We start from the raw sequence: 25283 nt of genomic DNA, 5'->3' as shown, positions 1-25283 counted from the left end.
ACTGCATAATAGCCAGCCTGGGATTTTGGCTATGAGAACAAAGGCTTGGGAGTTCTGATGTGAGCACAATGAATGACACAGGGCAGTACAGATCAGTTTTCTCTGCCCTACCTATTTCTTCTTTGGTATAGCAATGGGGTGATATTACAAGGTTCTTCATTTTCATAAATTAACCTTGTACCAGAGGTCAGTTTTCTGGAATAAACTTGTGGTGTTGCTACTAGTCAAAACACAATTTACAACCTCAATAGGAATAGAGGAGTTCAGGATTCTGTAGAGTTGGCACAGATGTTGCACAGTCCTGGTTGCTATTTTGAATGATCTCTGAAGAACTCCTGGCTGCTTATTAAGCTTTCATTTAGATGATAGAAGAGGATCTAACCATTCACCTATTCCATTACTCACCTTATTTAACAAATGTAGTAGTGCTTCTCGCATGCAGTCATGTCTCATGTAAAAGCTTATAATTCCTAGGTTGGTGCCATAATTGTGTAAATAAAACAAACACTCCTGATAGTAGCTGTTGTGTTGGATCTTCCCTTCAGAAACCATCTCCAGAGACAGACTTCGTGTCCTCAGTGTTGCTTCCAACTCTCTCAGGGTGGCAAAGTAGTCATCATCCTGCTGTTAAGAAGAAGAATAAGCTATACAGAAATGTCCAAGGAGGATAAAACAAAAGGGGTGTTGTGTAGGGTTAATCCTCTCTACAGCCTACATCTTTCATCCAACCTCCTCTCTTCTTTTACAGGTGGAATGAAACTCCATCCAAACTGCCCAGACAAATGATTTGACTCACTGACAACAAAAGGTACTTATGCAAGGTTGTAGATATATGCTTCTGTTCTCCAGAATGGACAGAAGTGTATTTTAAGTTTTCACGGCTGATATGCAGCATAGTGGACATTCAAACATGCATTCAATTCCCAGATATGCCATCTGCTTATAAATTTCAGCACCAGCATTGGAAAAGGATCTCTTGGGATATTGGCTGACAAATTCAAAGCATTACTAGGGGTCTGAATAATTTTGGTACTTACTTACAGCTTACAGCAAACCCGAATCACACGTACTCTAAATAAAGAATGTCCCAGAAGGGAAATACAGAGATTCCTAGCTCCTCTGTGGGATGCAGCCAGTGTAGCACCTCTATCAGTTGCAGCATTTGTGGTGCAAAACTTAGCACTACCCATTCCAATGTGTGTCAAAGAGAAAAACAATTCCATGACACTCCTCCAGCATTTACTTCTATAAAAATACTCTGAAAGCCCGCACCAAATCCCGAGCACTTTGACAGTTTTGGGACAGTCTTCTGAGGGTGGAGAGAAGAGGGAGTAGAATAACAGGCTCTTACCACCAACAGTATGGGTTTCACTGTGGACTCCAAGTACTGAATCACATCTTGGACCAGCCTCGAGCCATGATTCAGCTGGTTCAGGTCAAGAGGTGGTTTTAGGCATCGGCTAAATTTCTCTCTTGCTGCACTTAAGGTCCCAGCTTTAAGGCAAGCCATGCCCCAGGCATGCCATGCTCCACTGGGATCCAGCCCCATCTTTGTAGAAACCTAAACCCAAACCACTGATTAGTAGTACATGACAAATATAGCACAAGGTTCCCAGGCTAAATCCATGACATTCTACTGCCCAAAGAAGAAAGATGTCACTTATTGCAAACCCCGCCCCCACTAATTCCCAATTAGCAACTATTTACCAATTACTGCACTTCTAACAAATTCTGAATTTGGAAAGATCTTCCTACTGCAGATGTAATGAAAGACTTGAAAAATCTACCAGAAATCAAGGAAAGATTAGTAAAAAAAAAAAATTTAAATTCATGAAGGTAAAATTTTCTCCTTTAGCAGAGATTTTTTTGTGTTTTATTACTGGATGGATATTTAGTCTAAATGGAAAGTTGTAGTTTCTATTGTAAATAACTATTGATTCTTAACAGCAAAATTCAGTTCCATGCAATTTCACTGGTTGAAACATAGTCCAAAGGATCTTTAGTGGAAAAGTTTACATGCAGAGACTGTTTTCGATTAACAGTTCACTTATTGCTGCTGTGTATTCCCTCCTCTCCCATAAATCTTAATCTTATTGGTGATATCATTATTTTTAATAAAAATGAACTGCAATTATTTCCAGAATAATGAACGTAAAAGAAAGGCTTATGAAATCATGGGAATTGAGAGGATGCAGAGAAAGGGTATGCCACAACCTAATAAGCTCATAAAGCTTTACCCTAATAGTTGTCTCACAAGTGAAAGGAAGTCAAAGTTCTCTTAGCAGGGACTCAGGATGTCATTAAGCTCAAATGGAATCACAGGAGCACAGAAGGTGCAGATAAGAAAGATCTATTTACTGGAAGTCCTTGCTTTCCTACCGGATGCAGGATTCCTCTGTATGTTGAATTCCTGGGTTTTGCATCCATTCTAGTTTTAAATGTGGGCACACAAGGACCATTTTGCTTTAACAGTTCATCTGTTGCTGCCACTTGTTCCCTGCCCTCTCAGAAGTCCTAATTTTGTTTGTGGCTTTATAATCTTCTCCATAATGATGAACTATGATGCCACAAAAAAGGCCTAAGAAATCATGGGGCCTGGAGGAGGCGGACAGAATAATCCACACCCAAGGAGCTCATAGATTCATAGATTGTGAGGCTGGAAGGGAGCCTGAAAGCTCATTGGGTCCAGCCCCCTTGCACCAAGCAGGAAAAATAACTGGGGGTCAGGTGACCCCAGCAAAGTGACAGTCCAATCTCCTCTTGAAGATTCCCTGGGTAGGTGATTGCACCACCCCTGGAGGGAGCTTATTCCACAGTCTGGACACCCTAACTGTGAAGACGTTTTTCCTAATGTTGTGCCTGAATCAATCTTGCAGAAGTTTGTAGCCTTTACTCCTGGTTCTCCCCTTGGGTGCCCTGGTGAACAGTTGCTCACTGAGCTCTTGATGTACTCCCCTAATGTAGCAGTGAGCTGCTACCAGGTCCCCTCTCAGCCTTTTCTTTAGGCTGAAGAGTCCCAGATCCCTCAGCCTTTCCTTGTATGGCTTGCCTTTTAAAACTGATCATACGGGTGGTTCTCTGGACTCTCTCAAACTTGTCCACACCTTTGTTAAAGCGTGGTACCCAGAACTGGATGCAGTACTCCAACTGTGGTCTCACCAGTGCTGAGTAGAGTGGAAGAATCAGGATGCAGTACTCCAGCTGTGGTCTCACTAGTGCTGAGTAGAGTGGAAGAATCACCTACTTGGCTTTGCTGGAGATGCACTGATTGATGCATGCCAGAGTATTATTTGCCCTACTGGCTACAGCATTGAACTGCCAACTCATATTCATACTGTGGTCTATTATTACCTCCAGGTCCCTTTCATTCATGGTGCTAGTCAGCTTAGTGCAGCCAAACCTCTAGGTGTGCTGGGACTTGCTCGTCCCAAGGTGGAGGACTTTACGTTTCTCAATCTGCCCACTTGTCTAGGTCCGCCTGTAACTGTAGCCTATCTTCAAGCATAACCACGCTCCCCCATAACTTGGTGTCACATCTGCAAGCTTGGCCAGTGAGCTCTTCACCCCCATATCCAAACTGTTAATAAAGATGTTGAAAAGTATTGGACTGAGCACCGACCCCTGCAGGACACTGCTGCCTACTTCTCACCAGGACGACACAGATCTGTTCACTACGACTCTCTAGGTTCTATCCTGCAGCCAGTTTCTCATTCACCTGACTGCCTTGGAGTTAAGCCCACAATCCTCCAATCTTCTCACAAGGATATTGTGGGATACTAAATCAAAGGCCTTTTGGAAGTCAAGGTATACAGTGTCAACCTGCTCTCTCATGCCCAGGTGGCAAGTTACCTGGTCACAGAAGGAGATGAGGCTGCCTGCGCTGAAGCCATGCTGGCTGTTATTCAGAATCTTACCTTCTGCAAGCTTATCGCAGATACAGTCCTTGATTCTATTGTAATAGTAGGAAGGCATTATTCCTACCATGTTCATCCTGTACTCTACCTGGCGTCGTTTTCCCCTTGGTCCAGTGAAAGATGGAAGCAAATTAGTCATTCAGGAATTCAGCTTTCTCCTGGGTGCTAGCAGCCAGCTCTCCTGAGTTGTTGAGCAATGGCCCCATACTTCTATTTGTTTTCCTCATGTTCCCTATGTACCTAAAGAAGAACTTCTTGTTGTCCTTGATTCCCGTTGCTAATCTAAGTTTGGTCACTGCTTTAGCCCGTCTCATCTGTTTCTTGCAAATGCGGGCCATTGTGGAACAGTCCTCCTTGGGGCCCACCCCAAGCTTCCATTGTTTATAAGCCTCTTTCTTCTTTCTTAAGAGGACTGTGATTTCCCCGTTTAGCCAAGAGGGCTTCCAAGCTCTTCTGTAACCTTTTCTCTTCATGGAAATGGACTTCCTTTGTGCTTCAAGGATCGCATCTTTAAAGGAACAACCACCCTTCATGCACATCTTTTGCCTTCAGTCCCTGGTCCTGCAGCACTTGCTCTACTAGTGACCTAAACTTGTTGAAAATTGCATTTTTGAAGTCCAAGACTTCAATCCCGCTATATCTGATTTGTCTACCTTATGTTGGACAGCGAACATGATGGTTTCACGGTTGCTGTCACCCAGACTTCCCTCTATATTTAGGAAGGTCACCAGGTTGTCTCCTTTGGCCAGGACCAAGTCTGGCAGAGTGCCACCTCTGGTTGGCCCATGCACCTCCTGAGTTGGGAAGAGCTCCTCGACACAGATCAGGAAGGATCATGACTGATCCAACTTGTCCGAGTGTTCCTCCCAGAAGATGTCTGGATAACTGAAATTGTCCATGATGACCATGTCACATGCGTGTGCGGCCTCAGTCAATTCTTGGGTGAGATCGAGATCGAGTTCCTCCTCCTGGTTTGGTGGTCTGTTGTATACACCTACAGTTAGGTTTCTCTTACGGTGCACCCATGCCTCCTCCCCACAACTTGACCCAGAGAGGGTTTCAAACTGTCCATTTTTGGAGCCGATGTCAGCCTCCAAGGAGCTGTGCTGCTCTTTCACATAGACAGCAACACCTCCTCCTTTCTTCCCCACCCAGTCCCTTCTATACAGGGTGTAGCCCTCTCCAGCTACACTCCAGTTGTGTGAGGAGTCCCACCAGGTCTCCGTAGTCCCTACTAGATCATAATGCACAATGAAGAGTAGGTCTAGCTCCTCCTGCTTGCTCCTCATGCTCCTGGTGTTAGTATATAGGCTTTCAAAGTATAGTAAAAGTTCTCAAAGCTTTACTCATCACAGCTGTTTCACATGTGAACGCATGTCAAGGTTCTAGCAAGGACTTTAGGTATCATTGTGGAATTACACAAGGGTAGAAGCTGCAGAAAACAAATACCTACTGGACTGGAGGTCCTAGCTTTCCTATTAGATTCCGGATTCCTCCATAAATTGCATTCCTTGTTTTACATCCTTTCAGGTTAACTCTCCCAAGCAACGGGGCTCCCATACCACTTCCCTTGGGGCCAACTGGCTCCCAGCATAAAGTACCTCATAGCAAAGAAATTAACATTAAATATCAGGGGAAAAGGGTGCACCCTCTCAAAATATAATCCCTCAGTTGTGACCAAAGTTCAGTAACTACTTTGTATTTTAAAGTGTTGTCTGTTACACACATCACAAGAATTAAAATCAAATGGGGAATACAAACAAAAACAGTAAGATTATTAAAAAGAAGGACTTCATATCTTTGTTTCCTCCACTCCTTTTACCTCAACAGCCAACTGATAATATTCTGCTTCCAAAAGCCGATTTCTTAGCCTTGTCACAGCTGCTGGCTGCAGAATCTGATCCAGAGATGGGACAGGGCGATAGGCAGCAGCAACCAAAATATTCAGCACATCCACCTTGCTGATGTAACTATTAGGAAGGAGAAAAGCAAGCAGAAACTGAATGAGCACATATACATTCAACGTGTTTTCACGCCCTAACAAAACTAAACAAATATCTTTTGGGCCTCGTAGGCACCAAGACATCTTTTACAATGGTGGTTCTCAATCATTGGTACTTCCAAGTTTCACACTAGCCTTTCAGATTAATCTTCATAAATTAATGCACTGTCTTAGACTCTTTTTACTGCTGCTGCTATCTGCTTCTCACTTGAATGTACGGGTTAGTGCATTCCTCAAATGCAGCCCATAAAACAAAAATGAAGACAGAAAAGATCTGAGTCTAATTTTGAGGATTATTTATTCAGCTGGTTGGAAGCCATATATTCTACTTCTCACTGTATTCCTCTTGACGTGAAGCTCTAGAAAGGAATAAGGTTCAAATTCCTGACACGTTCCACTGTAAAACTTTATGCTAAACACATCGCTAAAACCAGCAAAACATTACACCAAAAAGATCCCCAACAGCAGAGGTATCAAATTTAAATAGTCAGTGCAAACAGCTCTACTCAGAATCCAATTTTCTCAATAACTTTTCTGAATACATGTAGCCTTTAGGAACACTAAACAGCACCTCTTCTTAACACTGCTTGACTGCCTCTTTAAAAAGATACATAAGACTAAAGGTCTTGACAAGACTCTTGCGAGTCCCAAAGGACAACTATCACTTTACCTGTCACACACAGCTAGATCCTGGCTCCTTCCAGCTTTGACAAACATCATCTTGGCACTGAAAAGCAGTTGTTTCATGATGTCCATGAGAAGCCCGGCATCCACTTCAGGGTTAATCAGACCACGGGACAATCTGCAGCAATGCTCTATAAGCTGGTGGCCACATGCTATGCTATCACAGTGTAGACTGAGGATGGCAATACACAAGGAAGAACTGGGAGCCTGACAATTAAGAGGGAAAGAAAGACTACAAAGCTTTTGAAAGACACACTGAAACTGTATTTACTGACATTTTTTGAGGAAACTACATTGGACTCCTCTTTCCTTCTTCCTCTCTCACCTGTTCATAATAAAATTCACTGCGCACAATTTTATTCTCTTCTTCATTCAGAGAAAGCAGCCACTCAAGTTCAGTTGCCTTTGGTATTCGCATCACTGCAGAGTAACCCAAGCATTCATTTCTAGTCATTCCTGCTGGTGAGAATGAGCAACCCGTTAAATCAGAATAGCACAAAGGGCAGCAAATGTGGCTGAAAACACCATGAAAAGTTCTTGTGTATATAAAGAAAAGTTCTTTTGTATATAATAGCTACTTGTGCTCTTCTTAGTAAACAACTGCTCAAAGTCAATGGGATAAAGCAATCTCATGCATTGCATTCAGCATGCAAACAGAACCAGAAACATTTCTTCCTGTTGTTTCAGGATGCAAGCTGAGTCTAAATAACATTCACCTCCAGCTAACAAACACTCAGGTCCTTGAAATGAATTTTCAAATTATTTGAACCTTTTTATGCCTCTTAACGTCAAAATATATCCAACTTTTTCTTTGACCTTCCACAAGCTAAAATATTAATATTTACTGGTCAGAAAAGGGGAAGAGAGAAGTGAATTGGGAGCTTAAAAAGGGACACTGATGAACACATTGTAGGAGGTACTAATGATTTAACTGCTAATTTTCTTTTTCAGATTTGGGTTGATGGATCTGCAAGCTAGCAAATTTCATTCCAAGATGAAGGTCTTTGTGAAGGGACAGTTACCTATATTTTTATGGGAAATTGCATTTTTGACTTGAAAAAATTCTTAAAATGCCTTTCCATCTTTTTTTTTCCAGGTAAAAGCTCACGTCTTGTTTTTCCACACAAGATTTACAGTTTTCCACTATTTTCTCCCTTTTTGTTGAAATTTTTCCATGGGTTTTATTTCTTTCCATTATTTCAAATCCAGATCTAGTCCGCTACATTGTTTGGGACATGATTTTTTTAAAGCATCCAGAACCTGTTGTCCTAGACTAAAGCAAAACTGCTTGTTTGAGGGGTGAGACCAAACACATTTTCAAAGGTGCAGCACTTCAAACCATAATGACTAAGAGTGTCTGCTGTAATCTATACATCTATAATCAGGGTGACCACACATCCGAAATTGGCTGGGACAGTCCCAGATTTCAGAGACCAGCCCCTGATCGCCCTATCTATAATGGAAGGCTTGGGAATTTCAGGTGACATACAGCATTTGCTTGTAGCTTTTAGCCTCAGTACTGTAATGCACGAGATATAATAGTAAGGGAAAAAAAAAAAGATACTGGGTCATTCCAATTACTAAATTGCCTTTTTGGTCCAAACCTGAATTCTGAACAGAGAATTATTCTGCTAAAATTGAGAGCTAGAGCTAGACTATTCTCAATGGTGGTAGATGACAAAACAAGAAGCAATGGTCTCAATGGTCTTTGCAACAAGGGAAGTTTAGGTTGGGTATTAGGAAAAACTCTCTCACTAGGAGGGTGGTAAAGCCCTGGAACAGGTTAGTCCTAGATAGAAAGGTGGAGGAATCACCATCCTTGGAGGTTTTTAAGGTCTGGCTCAACAAAGCCCTGGCTGGAATAATCTAGTTGGAGATGGTCCTGCTTTGAGCTGGGGGGTGGACTAGATGACTTCCTAAGGCCTCCTTCCAATCCTAATTGTCTATGATTCTATGAACTGCTGTAAACAGACAAAAGCTGTCTGGCATCAGAAATCAATTTAAAATGCTTTGCTTGGATTCACTGATTTGATAACTGACTGATAAAAGTGAAAAGATATTAAAAGTGGCAACAGTGCTACCATCTTCCCATCACCCCTCTCTCTCCCCAACTTTAACACTCCTTTCCTAAAGACCCCACTCTCAACACAGTACAGGATTTTTACCCTCAAGATGGGAAAATGACAGAGACTTCATTATTCCTATTGATTTTAACAGACCAGACAGATACTATAGTGATGAAAGCAGTATAGAATATCAAAGATAAATAGAGAATTATGCCCAAATGGAACTAGGAGACAGGGCCAGATGCATATTAGGACAAACCAATTGCTTCAAAACAATAAAGTTAGCATTACTCTTCTAGAATTCTTTGCCATTTCATCTGAAAGTCTTGATTCCCTTGCTGCTGTTCTCTCTTGACAAATTTCACAGGAGGTACATATGTCCAATGAGATAAAAGTACAGGAAACGTCAGACAGACAGAAATGTGAAAGAGATGCGAGATGCAGCCACTAGAAGTATTATTTTAACTCTTTCAGTCTCTCTTTGCCTTTGTCAAGTCTCATATACGCTGTCTCATATACACTGCTCTTCACTAGATCTCTGCAACTCCTCTTGCTTATAGTAACGAGATCTGTTTTAAAACAGCAAAGTGCTTAAACAGTCTATTTTCTTCTCTAGGAGAGAGAACCACAGAAGGGGAGAAAATACCAACTGTTAAGCATTTCATGAGCTACCAGAGAAGTTTTATAACATTTAGGATTTAGGGAGAGTTTCAGTGAGGGCCTTGTTACACATTAATTTTGGGTAACTCCTGAAATTCTCAATGGTTGATGGTAACTTAAACCCCTGGATTGTCCGCACATTAATACCTTTAAGTGGCTTAAAACACTCATTGTATGGCACAAAGTTACGCCACTCCAGGGCAGGACTCTCTGATCTGCACTACCTAGCTCCTGTTTCATTAAGGTGTGGCCACTCCCCACAGATGTGCCAACAAGTTGAAGGTGAGACTGCAAAATAGCATTAAGATGATCATCAACATTTCTGCAGCTAACAGAGTAACAATGCCCTTACTATTTCCCAGTATTCCAGAGAGCCGCCCTGCTTTGTGGGTTTGTTTGATTATAATTGGAAACACTTTTCAGGACTGAAGATATGCCTGAAGTATGCCCCAAAGGGCTGGTTCTAACGTCTAAACCAGGCACCAAAAAGAAAAATACTTCAATCCTTGAAATGAGGTACTTTGAGATCTTTTGATGAAAATAGCTAACAAGTCCAAAGTGCTTCTAAAAGTATTTGTGACATTGTGAGGACACCACTATCTATTTATCTCCATTCTATGAAACAAGGGAGAAAAAAGAAGAAACTGAGGCACAACAAGTATAAGTGACTTCTTATGGTCAGGTCTCAGTGTTTAAGAGCTGGTCATGACACCCAGACGCATAACCCTTCCCCCCACCAATGGTTACTTGCATACCCAATTCTGGCCTGATGGGTGAAAACAGCAAACATATTCTATAACAGATAAATCTCTGGTTATGGAAGAGATTGCAACTTGACTCCAATACACCAGTTATCACTGGGTACATTTTAAAAAGAGAGACTGAATGCTAGTCTGGATTCTTACTTTCTGTTGAGTCCTGTTCTTCCTCTTTTGTGCTAAAAGAGAGACAGAGACAAAAAACCTTTATATCCATCTGAACACATGGCAAAATGATTATTTTATTAAAAAAAAAAGGAATTCAACATAGCTATCACTTTTACAGTACTAGCCAAAAAATATTTGATTAATCACTTCTCTCAGATTATAGTTTATAGAAAATAGGGACAGAGCCAAGTACATACTACAGTCCAGCAACATGAATCCTAGTAACTTTCTGTGGCAGAAGATCATCATGCCCACTGTATCAAAAGGGAACACATACTGAGCAGTTGGGAGACTTCAGCATTGATCAATGGGAAACTTGCATTATGCCAAAGAGAAAAAGCATTTCAGACCTTAAAAAAAAAAAAAATCAGAACTCTGGACCTCCAGGTTTGAGCTCTGTCCTGCCAGGATTATGCGGCTTCAGCCCAATGCAAGCTGCCAATGGTACAGACAGAAAAAATGCTCTTATTCCTTATTACACAATACTACCCTACCCTTAACTAACCTGCCCTGGAGAAGTATCCTTACATGAATAAAAAATTCAAACACTCATACAATGCCCCACAGAGAACAAGATTAACATGAGAAGCTTAAGCTCAGTGCTTGCCTACAGTGCGACAGGGAGCTATTGATCTTCTCTGATAGTGCTGCAAGGTCTCTCAAATTTACACCATAACTTTTCATAGGCCTGGTTGTTTTTTTCTGATGCATCCTATCAAAGAACTGTAGAGTACTCCTGTCTCTCCAACTGACAGACTGATAGTAGCGTGGTGGGGGTAAGGGGAGAGAAATGGAGGAGGGTCACTGTTCCTCACCTCTCCTAACTACACCCTCTACTAACTTATCTAGTCTGTGCAAAATGAGTTCAATGTCAATTGTCACCACACAAGTGACCGTGTTACATACCCACTGTCATAAACACCCTATATGCTTATTCAATGAAATCACTTTTGGAACATATAAAAATTGAATTAGTCAATCCTTGGAAGCAGTCTTCATGGAGACAAAAATTAAAGTACCTTGGCAGAGTGTAGTGTAAATGCAGGAAGCCTGTACTGTTACCACATAAACAGAAATTTCTAGGGGATAAGAGGTGATCAGTTTCCTGGGCTGCCAATACAGCAGTTCCCATGTTACAAAATGAAGAAAGATATTGGGTACCTAGTTCTGGAAAATTCCAGCTGCTGAGTCCATATCACTAGGCTTCTGAAATAAGTTATCCAGCTAAAACACCCAGACTGTTCATCTCTGAGAATTATGCTGAAATACACACTCAGCTGAGGACACGTGCACAGAATTATACAGAATGCGTGCTCAAAGACTTACAGGCTTGTGTCTCTGACTAAGCCACATGGATGCTCTTTGTTGTGGTAATTGTAGCACTGGTCACATACGCGAGCAGGGGTTTCTCTACAAGCTTCCACCACCATTTTTTTGGAAGAGCAAGAACTGCACACAAGCCTACCACAACGTCTGCAGTGATGGCGCCTATTAAACTGAGGCATAAGAAGCAATTATGGTTAAGAACTGCAAAAATGTAATGCATTAGCAGCTGACATTTCCCTCCTTCACATGAGCAACCCCAGCTCATACGTGAATGTACATCATTAAAGACAACTAAGGACAGAGAGCAAAATGGCTAGATGTTTTTAAAAACTTCAAGAATTCTGTTAAGGTCTACCCAAGAACTGTCTCCTCCCTGCTACATGCCCTATTTGATTTGGGGAAAGGAAAGGGGTGGGTGCAGGAAACAAATAAAAACAAAACAAATACAAACAAAAATCCCATACACAGTTGGACTACAGCTTTTTTAAATCTTCACACTATCTTCTAAATTAGAGTCTGAGGATGAAGTTCTGTAGACTGTGATTTGCTGATATCATATGAACACTTATTCAGACTATAATCACCAGTTGAAAAAAAAATCATGCCCCATCTGAGCTCTAGAAGTAATTAGTATTTGATCCTTGCTCCTTACCATGGTAAAACGCTCAGTTTTACACACCATACATATCATTTCAGTTTCATCAGGTATCCACTGATGCTTTGGTGGTGGTTTCTCAGGTGGGACAAATTCTTGAGGGAACAGATTTCGCTGTAGGCTGGGACTTGAAGACTGGATGATGCCTTAAACAGACAAGACAAACACACATGGGGAATCATATTTAAGCCACTTACTGGAACATTATAGTTCTATTGTTGTAGAACTTTGACAGTATTATAATGCACACAAATTAGACCTCCTTGCCTTTATAGAAGTTTGTTAATATACGATCAAGAGATCTCAGGTAGGAGGCCACATCCCCTGCTACAGAGGAAGGCAAAGCCCCTCACAGTCTGTACCAATCTACCCATGGAGTAAAATTCCTTTCTGACTTCAAATATGGCAACTGATCTGACTCTGAGTGGAGGGGCAAGACCATCTAGCCAGCAAACTCCAGCTTTAGTCCCAACAGGAGCACCAGTGCACTCTAGTCAAAATCTCTAGCCTTGGCTGCAGCCAAGACCCAGTGCCTCTGAGGAAGACTTAACAACACCTTGACAGCAGAAAACAGGAAAAAGGCAACCAGCAAAACCCAGAAGTATGGGAAATACCCATAGTAGAACATAGGCACAGCTATGTTTAAATCATCTGTGATTAGTGGCTGTTCAACCTGTTATATTAACCCTTGGTCAGTGTATGCAGCCCACAGCCACTAGCTGGACAGCCTTGCCCTAAATGATGAGGTTTGGTCTACGCCACAGATTTCTGCTAGCAGAACAGAACACACTCATTCACAACCCCTCTGTGATGGCAGACTCCCTTCTTTCTGCTGGAAGGACACCACCAGCTTTCTGACCAAGAGGAGCCTTCTAGCACAACCCAGCAGGCAAAAGAAAGCATGTGTGGATGTGCCCATGCTTTCTGCTGCCTGCCATGTCCCCTTTAACAGCTGATGCCTTCCAGGGTAGGCTGCATATGCTGCTGCTACAGTTGTAGTGCAGCCACTCAGGTGTCCAAGGCTGTTGGCACAGCTGTGATAGTCACAAGCCACATCAAGGTACCAAAAGCTATATGGATGTACACATTGTGGTAACTTCCCTGTGGCAGCTGACATCTGTTGGCAGAAGGTTTATAAATGCAAACAAGCCCTGAAAAAAAGGTGTCACATTGACATCTCGGGACACCAGTAGATACTGAAGAAGCTTTGCATAATCCTATACCACTCAGCTATTTGTCCTGATCCTGGCATGCAGGGAACTTTCTCACGCTTGAAGCTGAAGTTCAGTTTCTACAGCCCATTTATTTTCAACACATCCTCATGGACCACGTGTGTGAGTAGTCTGCTATGCTGATAGCTATGCATCAAGAACCCAAGAGGCATCTGTTTACCCCACAACTCACTTTACATGCACTAAAAAGCAGCTTTTAATTACTACTGACTTATGCTGAATTGGAAAAGAGAAGGAAGTTATCACTTAAAGAGGGGGTAGGATGCAGAATTAGGGCTGATGGGAGGACAAAATAGCATGAAAAAAAAAACAACACAGAGGCACAGCGCAGTGCATCTTACCAGAACAACTAGCAGTGACTAATTCTGCTGATCCTGATTTAGATGAGGTCTCCGATTCTGACACCTGACTGAGACTCTCTTGGATGCGAATCACAGAATCTAGGGCAAAGGAAACAACAGATAAATACTAGGTCATGCACTTATCTAGCGCATCAATGTGTTGGTAAAAAACAGAATTAGTTGCTGTGATGAGCTTCACACAACTTGCATAACAAATCAGATAATAAATGATTCCTTAAACTACAGAAAAATGAAATAAAAGGCTTTTACCACTAAGAGGCCTAAAACAGATAAAGGGTCGTTGGCACAGGGGTATTAAAAAAAAATCCAGAACTAATATGACAGGTACCATCGTTCTCACTAATATTAGACTACAGTCAATCTGACTTCCACCAAACAAGCTGTTCATAAAGGTGACTAAGGGTAGATATAGAGGCTGCCTGATGTTGCATTTGTGCTGCTATCTCAGAATCACTGAGGTAGCACAATACTCATTTGGGCTGCCACCACACACAGAAAAGTTATGGAAGGGTGCCCTGAACCTAAAATGGTTGCAAACCACCCAACTAATAGAACAGTGTGAGACTCCATTCGCTACTTGTTGTCAAGTGACTAAAAGGACCCAGAGATGCAGCTTTATTTTATTAAATGGAGTTCAGTGGTTAGATGGTGGTATAAAACAGGCAGATGCTGTAAATACAACTCTGCTAACCAACCTCTCAACCTGTGGCACCCTCTGCTGTTCCAGTCAGAGATGTTTCATAGAAATGAGGGCTGGAAGGGACCCTTGGAAGATCATCGAGTCCAGCCACTTGCCCCAGGGGCAGGAAGTCAGCTGGGGTCACATGATCCCAGCAAGATAAACATCCAATTTTCTCCTGAAGGCGTTCAGAGTAGGTGCTTGAACCACCTCTGATGGCAGGCTACTCCAGACCTTGGGGGCTCGGACAGTAAAGAAACTCTTCCTTATGTCCAGCCTGAAACAGACTTGCAGGAGTTTATAACCATTCGACCTTGTCATCCCTCGGGTTTTGAAGCAAAGCGAAGTCAGTTGCATAGAACTGCACCTAAACTGGGCTTGGGTTTTTATCTTGTTTTGGCGGGGTGGGGAATATTCCCATTAAGATGACTTCTGGTTTGATCTGTACTATCTGAGGGGAGGGGGAAGAAGGAGAGCTAGGGAATTAGACTGCTCTTTGGTTTCAGACTTCATGCCTGTCAGAACTGTCAGTGATTAAATGGCATGAGGCACTGAGTGAAGTAATAAGCTGCCTTGATGAAAGAGAGAGGACCCATAAAGGAACTTGTCTAAGCTAAAGAGAAATGGACTCAGCCACGTGCAAATTCGTGGTGTGGGGTACTCCTGAGGGTAAATCTGATACAAGCAAGCTTTTGCCCCTGCCTACCCTTGTGGAATGAGAAACTCTGAAATATATAATTACCTGACCTCTTCTCTTTTAAGGAGTAGGGGAAATCAAGGGCTTTCTCTGCATACTTGGAGAGTAAAGTATCAATATTCTCTACAGTGAAGCCAATCTCCTGCCCAACCAACAGCTGATGCAGTGTTTGCACAGCCACTGCTGCCCAGTCCACCTTCATGTTCATGAGGAGCTGTTCCAGCATGAGCAATGGCTTGGAGGACAGGTGCGAGTAGTTAACACGGTAAGGCTCAGGAAGAGTCAGCAACACCTTGGGCACAAAAAAGATACAGGGAGACCATTAAAGCACACAACCAGAATCCAAGGTTTGGTCACTCCCATCCCCACCTGAACTAATTGGCTGGTTGACGTTTGGAAGAGCTAGCTAGGGGTCAAGACAGAGTGGGGACTTTCAGATTCTGTTCCTGGTTGTCACAGCCTTTGGCAATTCACTTAATTACTTTCCTACTCTTTTCTTTTTTGAAAGAAATGTTTTAATCACACTTATAATCTGGTGATCTCACACAGCACCCAGCTTCCATTTCATAAGATGATTAAGATGGGTAGAAAGGCAGAACTGTATCCTTACATCAAAAAAACAAAAGCTGACAAATAATTAGCTTAATTTGTAAAATTTGCATTTTTAGCTTCTACTGTTCCCAGAAGCTGGAAGGTGGGAGGGAAGGATTCTCAAAAAACAAACAAACAAGAGGCCCCTTTTTAATACAACATCATGTCTTATAAAGGGTAATTTTGGCAAAGGAAATGGCCATGAAAGAAGTACCTGGCACTTCACTGAGCTCCGAAAATAAGTGTGCTAGTGTAACATTAGAGGAAAGAACAATCACAGTTCAAATTACTTTTCTATTTGTTTCAGTATCCATGTTTAAACTGGGGTAGAACAGCTGGTGGTTAGAGCAGGGGTACCAGAGATAGGAGAGTCAAGCTCTTTTTCCAGCTTTGACATGGATTGCATCTAACTTGCATTAAGACAGATGCTCTCTGTGTGCCCACTTCCCGTATACAGAAAAAGGAATTGTAATTGTTCACCTCAAACAAAAATTTGCCATATTTAAAGTGCTAAGGATTTTTGCCTAGGTAGCAGCTCCACATGTCTAGATTGTTTTGAATGAATAGCTGTTTCAAAGAAAGGATGACTAATGCTTGTTAATTTTATCCCTTTATACTTTTCCTCTCAGAGCAAGAGACCCTCCTATACTTCTACGAAAGACAAAAACAGCCCCTACACACATGCCACACCTTGCTTCCCTCCCCCTTGATCTTCTACATTGTGATCTGTTCTGTTTCCTGCAACCTTTTAGCCCCTAAGGCTGCTCTGTGGATGCTGGCAGTGATAATAGCCCCAGCATACGACAAATGCAAATGTAAATGCAAAGGAGGTTAAAAGCCAACTTCCCACCCCACTGTTTGCCCCTTATTTATCCTGTCATGACAGATAGGGACTGAGAAATGAAATGAGGGCCTCCCACATGGTGGCAGAGATCTCTCCTGCCAAATCTATAACTAGGTGCTTGTAGAGCTGTGCACTACTGTAAAGGCAAAAATTCAGTAACTTTGCTCACCTTTGATCCCATATAAAGTGCTTGGATTTCATTATGGCGTGCAGCTGTCAGGTACTTGTAGAAGTGCGTAGTGAGGTAATCAGCTAAGAAATGAGAGGCTCCCAAGCTGGGGTGTTGGTCAAGAGACTGTTCGCTTATGGCAAGGCGAATTTCAGGGTCTTCTATTCTTTGTAAGAGCTAAAAAGCAAAAAAAATGCAATAGGCAGCCTATCCTGACCATGCAGCTGGGGACCATCTGAGGTCTGTTGGCACACTGCCTCAGACTGAACAGGATATTTACCTCTAAAATTAGTCCCTCAAACATTTTATTTAACCTACTACAATCTCTCAAGTACCTTAAGGTGATTTAGACCAGGGCTGTTCAACTTCTAAGCAGCTGGGAGCTGAACACCTTGCAGATTGCCTCAAGCCCAGCCATGGTCCCCTGGGCCACACACTGCATAGACACTCCCCACCTCACTCCCAACATGTAGTCCCCTGCCCCCCAGGCCTGCCAATGCCCCTCACTCCTGACCCGCAGACCCCTGCCCCCCCCAGCCCTGCTGCCTAAGTAGCTTCCGTGTTGTGCAGTCTCTCTCTCTCTCTCTCTCGACCCCCTGACAGTCAGTCAGTCTTGAAGCAACCAGCCAGGAGAGCAGAGGAACAGCAAAAAGCTTAGACATTTGGTTCTTATTTTAAAAACCTGCCTGGACACAGCACAGGGGTCCAAAAAAAGAAGGCATGTCTAAGAAAACTAGGACATACGGTAACCCTACCCCCCACCCCCAAATGCTGCACCATGCACCTGCCGCTTAGCTGCTCTATGTGTTTGCGCATGCTCTTCCCCCTTTCACTGCTGCACTGTACACCTGCACAGGTGCTGCCCCCAATGCTGTACAGCACATCCACAACCTCCCACTGTGCACCCACATGCCTTGACTCACTATCAGCTCCCCCCAGTCATGCTCCACTGCTCTGCCCCACCTCCTGAGCTGTTGCAGCCAGAGAGATGGGGCCGGGGGGCAGGAGCAGCAGCAGCAGCAACCATGAACCCCGAAGGCCACAACATAACCCCTTGCAGGCTACATATGGCCCACAGACCTCCAGTTGGACAACCCTGTTTTAAACCATCCATGTATAGATCACCAATACCTAGCTGCCCCATTTCACAATCCATTAGGAAGGACAAATAAGGATACATAGTTTTGTAATGAGTAATGCAAGTTAAACAAGGAGTGAAGCCAGACTGATCAGTTTGTTGGCTAGTTTCACTTCCTAGTTCTTCTTCACTAGCAACACAAGACTGTTCTAATGTGGTTTCCAGTGTTAAAATCAAAACTAAGAAATACCAATGTTTTAACTTAATTAGGAGAACGCACCCAGCTAATATTGCTTTGTTTGTTTAATATCCTTATTTTCTCATATAATATAAATTTTCCCCATTTAATCTACTCAACAGAGCTCTCATAAAAAAAATCCAGAAAAATCCACAATTTGAAGCAGGACACTCACAAAGCCCTCTTTGCTTTGCAATGGTCTAGTAGCCAACATGCAACATATGGGCAATATTTGGCTCATATAATTGAGTCTCATAGTATTTGGTGTTTGTTTTAAGTCTGTAGAGTCTGGATGCTTGTGAGAATCTCAGCTGCCATTGAAACTGTTGAGAACTCTCATGGTCACAAAGAAGAAATGGAAAAGATAACCCCGAAGTATCAAACGGTAATTAAACAAAACCTAAAAATTCATTAAAATGTAAATAAATCAAATAAATTAACTTTAATAAATTTAAGTTCTTATAAGAGTCTGCCCCCCCACCTTTTTTTTTTCTTTCTTTCTTTTTTTTTTTTAAATACCCATGCTTAGCAATAGCACAGTTCCAACAGCAAGGCTCAAAACCATCCTTAACATGGATAGCAAGACCAAGGTTCCCTGTAGGCAACGTTTCAAGTGGATTCAACCAGGCTAGCTGTACCATACACTGGGTCCTGTTGTATATTGTAATGAAATAGGCAGTTCCTGTCTCCAATTACACAGCCAAAGCTCTGAGCAAACTGCCCAACTGAGGCCTCAAATAGCAGTTTGAGTACTCTAGTCCTCTAGTGACCTATCCTTTAAAGATAGTAAGGCAACTAGTTACCTGCCAAGATTTTTCCATGTCTCCTATCTCCAGCAAGTAGAGGAGGTGTTCTTGGTGAAGGCTAATCAAATGTTCCCTTGGAAGAGGGTACAGGCAACCCCATTTCTCACACAATTCATAATCCTATACAAGGAAAACAAAACTCAAACTTTCTTCATTATGGCTATGCATGCCCATGGACATTCATTCCCATTAACTTGGCAAGAAAAATTCTGTAGCTTTACATTACTCCTGTTCCTCTAGCAAGAAAATAATTAGTGCTGGAGAAATAAAAAGATGCAGTCTTGCCAGAGCCCAATGCTACACTGAGGGGACCTTTGCAACCTGCCAGTTAAGGCAAAGGGCTTTTGGATAAATACCTTTATACATATTCATAAGCACTAGTGGAGTTCCCATCCTGGTTGTTTATAGTTTCAGAAGGAAATATTCCACTGGATCCACAGAGTTGGTGCTGGTATGCTGCAGCTGTATTTTAAATTTTTAAAATCTAAGTAAAAAAAGTAAACTTAAGCTCCCTCTCTTTGCCTAGAAATTTCTTTTTGTTTTTTAGGTCTGGCATTCTCAGGAGATGCAAATGATTCTGCCACAACTAAAAACACCATACACCAAGCTCTGCTTCTCCTTAGAGAAAACAGCACATCACGCACATATACACATATCCCCACCCCCCAAGACCACAATCCTCCTCCAACTTCCAAAGCAAAAAGGCAGGAACGGGTTATTTTGGGAGAAAAATGTTTTAGGGTACTTGCTTTTCATTTAAATTCTTGCAGCAAGTAGTTCAGGTTCCACATTATTCAATTATTAAAGGATCTATTCTACGAACTTGAACTCTGTTGAAACATGCATTTAAATACATTGGCTGACAAAAAAAGAAGATATAGAACCAGCAGTAACATTTTGTAGCTTTCAGTAACACAGTGAGCATAAAATTCCAAACCTTCGCTTCCAAAATAACACTCATGATAGCTTGGGGATCATCAGTACAGGCTTTTTTCAGGTCTTGCCAATCATGCCATGGAGGGACATCTTGCAAATTCAAAATCTAACAAAATAAAAGATTAGAGTGTGTATGCATATGTATCAATGGTATGGAAAAAACTTAAATTGCTGGATCTACACGGAGAGCTGAAATGATTGCATTGAGTTGTCCCAAGACAAGAAACAGTCAAAGGACTCATGAATTTTCATACCAAAAAGAAGCTAAGATGAATTGCCGAGCTCCATCATGAGCAGGCTAAGGGATTCTTCTCAGGCATCTAAATTAATTTGTCTGAGCTGATTGCTGACAGAATTCCAATATGCTGCATGGTATCAGTTAATGGGGTCTACATTATACCAGTTATGTCTTCATTGTGGTTGCTGTCATATAAAGTAGATGTAATCAAGCTAATGAGAGTACTGATAGTAGCGTAGCAAAAACAACAGGGAACTGTGTGCGGGCCAGTTACCAGAAGGGACTCGTACATGTGATGGGGGTTTAACACCAAGGTTTTATTTTATGTCCCCTAAATTGAAACAGTAGGTTTTTGATTGAAACCCATCATTTCAATTTTTCTGTCATATTACAGCAAGAGTGTGTGTGAGAGTGAAAGTGTGTCAGAGCCAGAGCCTTCCCACAGCCGGGAGAGGCAGTAGGCCCTTGTCCTTTCTTTTGCGGTGGTGGTGCCCCCCTGAGGCTGCTAGCAGGCTGGGTGCTGCCCCAGCTTGGAGGCAGCACGTGGCCCAATCCAACTGTTCCCTGAGCCCACCAGCTGGAAGCCAGCCAGGTGCTGTTCCTTACGTCATTTTGAGTAACAGTTGGATCAGGTTGGGTACTCATGTGCTAGCAGCCTGTCTGGACAGCCCTGGGGAGTGCCACCGCTGTGGAGGGAAAGACCAGGGGCCCCTGCAGCTCAGGGGCTGCTTGGCCCACCAGCAGCTCGCTCCCCCGGCCATGAGAGAGATGGGCAGGCTCTGACAAAAAAAAAAGGATTGGGCCCCCACACTGCCTTCGCGTTTGATCCTTCCCCCTCCCCAGTGGAGCTTGCCCGACTCTGCCACAGGCAGGGGACAAGCTGCTAGCAGGCCGAGCAGTTCCCGAGCTGCTGGAGGCCACGATCCTTTCCTCTGTGGCAGCAGTGTCCCCCTTGGGCCACCTGGCTGGGACTACTAGTGGGTAGATGATGCTCCAGCTCAGAGGCAGCACCTGGATGGATTCAACTCTCCTGAGCCTGCCGGGTCCTCCAGCGCCCCATGCACTACTGCTGCCACCTAGAACTGAATGGAAACAGGCTGGCTTGCCCCGGGGCAGTGTGAGGAGGCAGCAGGAGGGAAGCTGGGTATGATGGAGGCTGGAAAAAAGGTGGCAGGAATGGTGCACAGGGAGCTGGAAACCAAGGCAGGCTTGAGGAAGTGCAGACTTGGTGGACTTCCTGTGCCCTATGCACCATCCCCACCACCTTCTCTGGCCCCCAGTTGCCCTTCTGTTGCCTCACCATGCGGCTCCAGGGGCAAGCCAGTCCATTCCTGGGCAATCCCACATAGTTAGAACAGTGCAGAGGGTGCTGGAAGCCTGGCAGGCTCGGCGAAGAGTTGGATCCAGCTGGGTGCTGCCTCCGAGCTGGGGCAACCTGTCCACTAGCAGCCCAGGGGGCCCCACCACCATGGAGGGAAGGACCGGGGCCCCCTGCAGCTCAGGGGCTGCTTGGCCCACCAGCAGCTTGTCCCCAGCCATGGGAGAGGCAGGCAGGCTCCACAAAAACAGCCAGACAAACTACAGGAACCAGTCCCTTGGTGTTTTTACCTTTAGCAGGAGCCAGGCACCTGCCTAACGCAGAAGTGGCAAGGGGCCCTATTCTTTTTTTCTGTGGAGCCTGCCTGCCTCTCCCACAGCTGGCGGCAAGCTGACACCTGCATCGTTGCAATTTGCAACATTGCTAAGTTTAAACTACATCTAGATGTAGTTTAGTTTGCAATTTAAAACCCCCCAAAACTGGCACATGTGTAGTGTATAATGCCATTAAGCCACATGAATTACATTTTTGTCACGGGTACACTGTGATGACCATCACATGTACAAGCGCTCAGAGATGTTAATCAGCTTCTCAAGGATGTTACAGTGTGTGCCAAGCTCTTCTCTGCCATGGACAGATTGCTATGGGTATCTAAGGTAATAAACTTAGAAGTACCTCAGGTGTGTTGTTGTGATGTACCTCTACGTACCAGACACTATCCAGGAATCTGGATGCCTCTAAAAATCTTAAACTGCAAAAACTATGATGGAAATTGTATGAGAATCTCCAGTACTCTGTTTATTTACAGGCTGGAAGAACACCATACTGAAAAAACTGGTTTCTCTTAGACGTTTAATTATTTTTAAACTCTTCAACTTTACCTAGAAACTGGAAGTACAGAAACATGTGCAAACAGAGAACAGAAAAGTTAACCAGATGTTCTGGTATGTTCCAAAAAAAGCTTGTCTGATTTTTGGATGAAAAAAGGAAGGAAAAAAAGAAGAAAAAGAAGAAGAATCAGGGAAAACTACTTCATGTTCGGAAGGGAAACTAGAACAATTATTATTATTTTTTTTTTTAGGTAAGCACATTCCGTACCTACTTACCTAATAAAATGACTTTTGTACCTTTTGATAAACCTGCAGCTCTCGTGTCTTGCTCTGCAGCTCCAACTTCAGTTCGTCAGTTATGCCTGGATCACAGATGCAGTAAGCAAGGATTTCCAGACAAGCTTCCAGGGGCCATTTATCCAAGCAGCGTAAGGCCAGTCTACTTCTCAACATGGCATCCTTTACTGAGAACAGGTACTGCCAACCATCCTGATCTGTAAAGGGAACACAAACTACTGGTATGACATTTAGCTTTTACACTTTGAAAAACCTAGTAACCTGATCATGTGTGACAAAGCATGGAACACAATGATAATGGCGCTTAAAAGCATGCTGGGTCTGTCTCAAGTTACTCAACAGTAGTTAAAAACAAGATACTGCCATTTTGATAAGATTCCAATTGGTCCCTTTCTACAAAGAACATATGCTATAGAGAGGCTTTAAAAATGGAATATAGAAAGGCAGTGAATATTACAGCAACAGTATCACAATTTAAGTCTAAAGAGCTGAACAGGATAGGAGACACTTTATGGGGCAGATACATCCACTGTTGCATTGCAGTAAGTTGTGCTCCTCATTTTTTGTGGGAGTTTTTGTAGTGGGCAACATATACATTTAGACTGAGCAAATTTAGGAAGAGCAAGTGGGGAAAAGGACTTCTCTTCCTTAGATTTATTAATGTATCATCGATTTAATCCCCAGTTTCAAATCCCTGTTCTGCACTGTATGCTCTACAAAAGAAAAAGAAAACACATTGCATTTACCATCAGCAGTTGCACAGCTCAGCACAGCATCACGCACACTGGCCAGATCCTCCATCTCCTGACTGTACAGGTCCAAGACCTTCAGAGCTCTGGGCCAATCCTTTGCAATGAGAGCTTGTTCAAAGACGTCCATTAATACTTCAACTGCAGCAGCAGAATGCATTCCCAGGAGAACCAGAGTTATGTATGTCTTGCCACAAAGGTCACTTACTGAACCAGTGCCTTCCTCTAGGGGGCCCTGAAGTGGCTCAGACATGGTAAGAAGAAAGTGTTCCAATATGGAAAACTCCTTCAGCAATGACTCGCATTCTTTGGAAATCTGTTCCATGCCCAGTGGGATCTCCTTTTTGCCCCGAAATTCCTTCCATGACAGGCTAGCTTTGGGGGGCTTCTGTATCTTGGATGCACTCAGACATGCCACAGCTGCCATTAGTTTTGACTGAGATTTCAGGAAGGTCAGGGAAGAGGCAGTGAGCATGTGCTGGTTCAACTCAGTCATGGAGGAAGAGGACCAACTGGAAACATCCTCAGAGTCCACAGCTGGATTGTGGACAGGTATTCCAACATCTGGCAAGCAGTTGTAGGCATACAGATGTGCCAGGCTGCTGACATTAGTCAGAAAGGACCTTGTCTGGCTGCTCTGCCTAGCAGTGCACAGAGGTAGTGGCTCGCAACAACAGTTAACAATAACTTGCTGCACATTTAAGTTCAACCCATCTTTAGTCAACAGTGAAGACAGCCTGCAGGATTGAAAACAGCAGATACCTGTTAAAATACTTAACAGTTATATAGTTCTTTTCATAAAAGTTGGAGCACACCATCCCTTTCAGAGGAAATGGACACACAGCTTGTGCCATGCTCAATATCACTAGCAGAGCAATATTCAAATAGCAGAGCTATGAGAAAAATTAAGTCCTTGCTGTCACTTCTCTAGACAGAGATGGGCAGGGGCCTTTACAGAGCAGACGAAGTCAGCACTGCCTTTATTCTTTAATTATCCTGTTCATTAGAGAATTCCAGTCTTGGTTTGAGTCCAGCCCAATACCCACAGTAAATTTAACTATGTAAGTGTACTTGCAGAATCTTACCTGTCAGGGGGAACTTGCCTCTCAAACAAGAGCTGGGAGAGTAAGTGAGATGGGCTCTGCTGCAGCAGTATGAAAGGGTTCCCTATCTTCACCTCTACAGACAGATCTATAGAGAAAGGCAAGAATTTGAAGAGTGACTTTAAATACAAACATGTTAAGTTTATTAAACAGACTGAGTTTTGTTCAAAAAAGTTATATCATACACTACACATCTGAAGCCTCTCTGCCCAGACTCATCAAGGCCTAAGGTTCACATCAAAGTCAACTGGGACCCCATAATGACCTTCTGACTGCTCTAAGATGTGCCTCCCAGTCTCTTGAACCATCACAATGGGCCTCACAGGAATATTATAAGAACCAGCATGGTATCTCAGAGAGAAACACTGGCCTCTGAACAAAATCTGATGGCAAAGGACTAAGCAAAATTGTATCAGCATCAAAAAAAAAAACCACACAAAAACAACCACAGAGAATGATTGCAAAACAAACCTGCAAGAATCAAAACATCCACATTACAGCTTTCTACTTCTGAGAACTCTCTGGGTATGAATTCAACTTTATATAACTGATATTTTAAGATGAGGAAAAACAAACAAACAATAAAAAAGTTAAAAGTACCTATATAAACTGAGAAAAATGTTGAGCTAGCTTCGTCAAAATGCCTCTGCACATCCCACTGAAAAGGTAGAGGGTTTCTAGTAGCTTCTTACAAAGAAATTCTACATGCAATAGCCCTCCCCTCCCATTGCAGCAGGACACTATGAATTACCACTCAAATATAGGCTCATATGGCTTTCCAGTTATAAAAAAAACCACCTCAACATTATCCTAAAGGATTGTGTTATATCTGGGTACAAGTACCTTCTACACAGTGAAATTTAATTTCAGTAGGAGATCCTCA

General features: G+C 42.9%; 1 protein-coding gene across 6 annotated transcripts in view; it reads right to left on the bottom strand.

Annotated features, from left to right (window-relative positions):
- The window catches only part of ZFYVE26 (zinc finger FYVE-type containing 26), a 70360-nt gene that overhangs the window by 12939 nt on the left and 32138 nt on the right, over positions 1-25283 (bottom strand). For 2 of the 6 annotated variants that reach the window (XM_019551399.1, XM_019551404.1), the window contains 17 exons: positions 24383-24488; positions 23295-24034; positions 22549-22745; positions 19867-19971; positions 18927-19049; positions 16808-16984; positions 15249-15495; positions 13807-13905; positions 12231-12379; positions 11579-11748; positions 10450-10506; positions 10232-10263; positions 6926-7059; positions 6587-6807; positions 5737-5884; positions 1352-1561; positions 406-624 (listed from right to left, as the gene is read on the bottom strand). In XM_019551399.1, the coding sequence (XP_019406944.1) occupies positions 406-624; positions 1352-1561; positions 5737-5884; positions 6587-6807; positions 6926-7059; positions 10232-10263; positions 10450-10506; positions 11579-11748; positions 12231-12379; positions 13807-13905; positions 15249-15495; positions 16808-16984; positions 18927-19049; positions 19867-19971; positions 22549-22745; positions 23295-24034; positions 24383-24488 (3134 nt within the window). The remainder of the gene's footprint in view (positions 1-405; positions 625-1351; positions 1562-5736; positions 5885-6586; positions 6808-6925; positions 7060-10231; positions 10264-10449; positions 10507-11578; positions 11749-12230; positions 12380-13806; positions 13906-15248; positions 15496-16807; positions 16985-18926; positions 19050-19866; positions 19972-22548; positions 22746-23294; positions 24035-24382; positions 24489-25283) is intronic. The other 4 variants (XM_019551401.1, XM_019551400.1, XM_019551402.1 and 1 more) reach the window with 4 other exon arrangements.

Source organism: Crocodylus porosus, unplaced genomic scaffold (assembly GCF_001723895.1).
Source record: "Crocodylus porosus isolate Cpor-Errol unplaced genomic scaffold, CroPor_comp1, whole genome shotgun sequence".
Taxonomy (NCBI): Eukaryota; Metazoa; Chordata; order Crocodylia; family Crocodylidae; genus Crocodylus; species Crocodylus porosus.
This window is presented reverse-complemented; position numbering and strand designations above follow the sequence as displayed.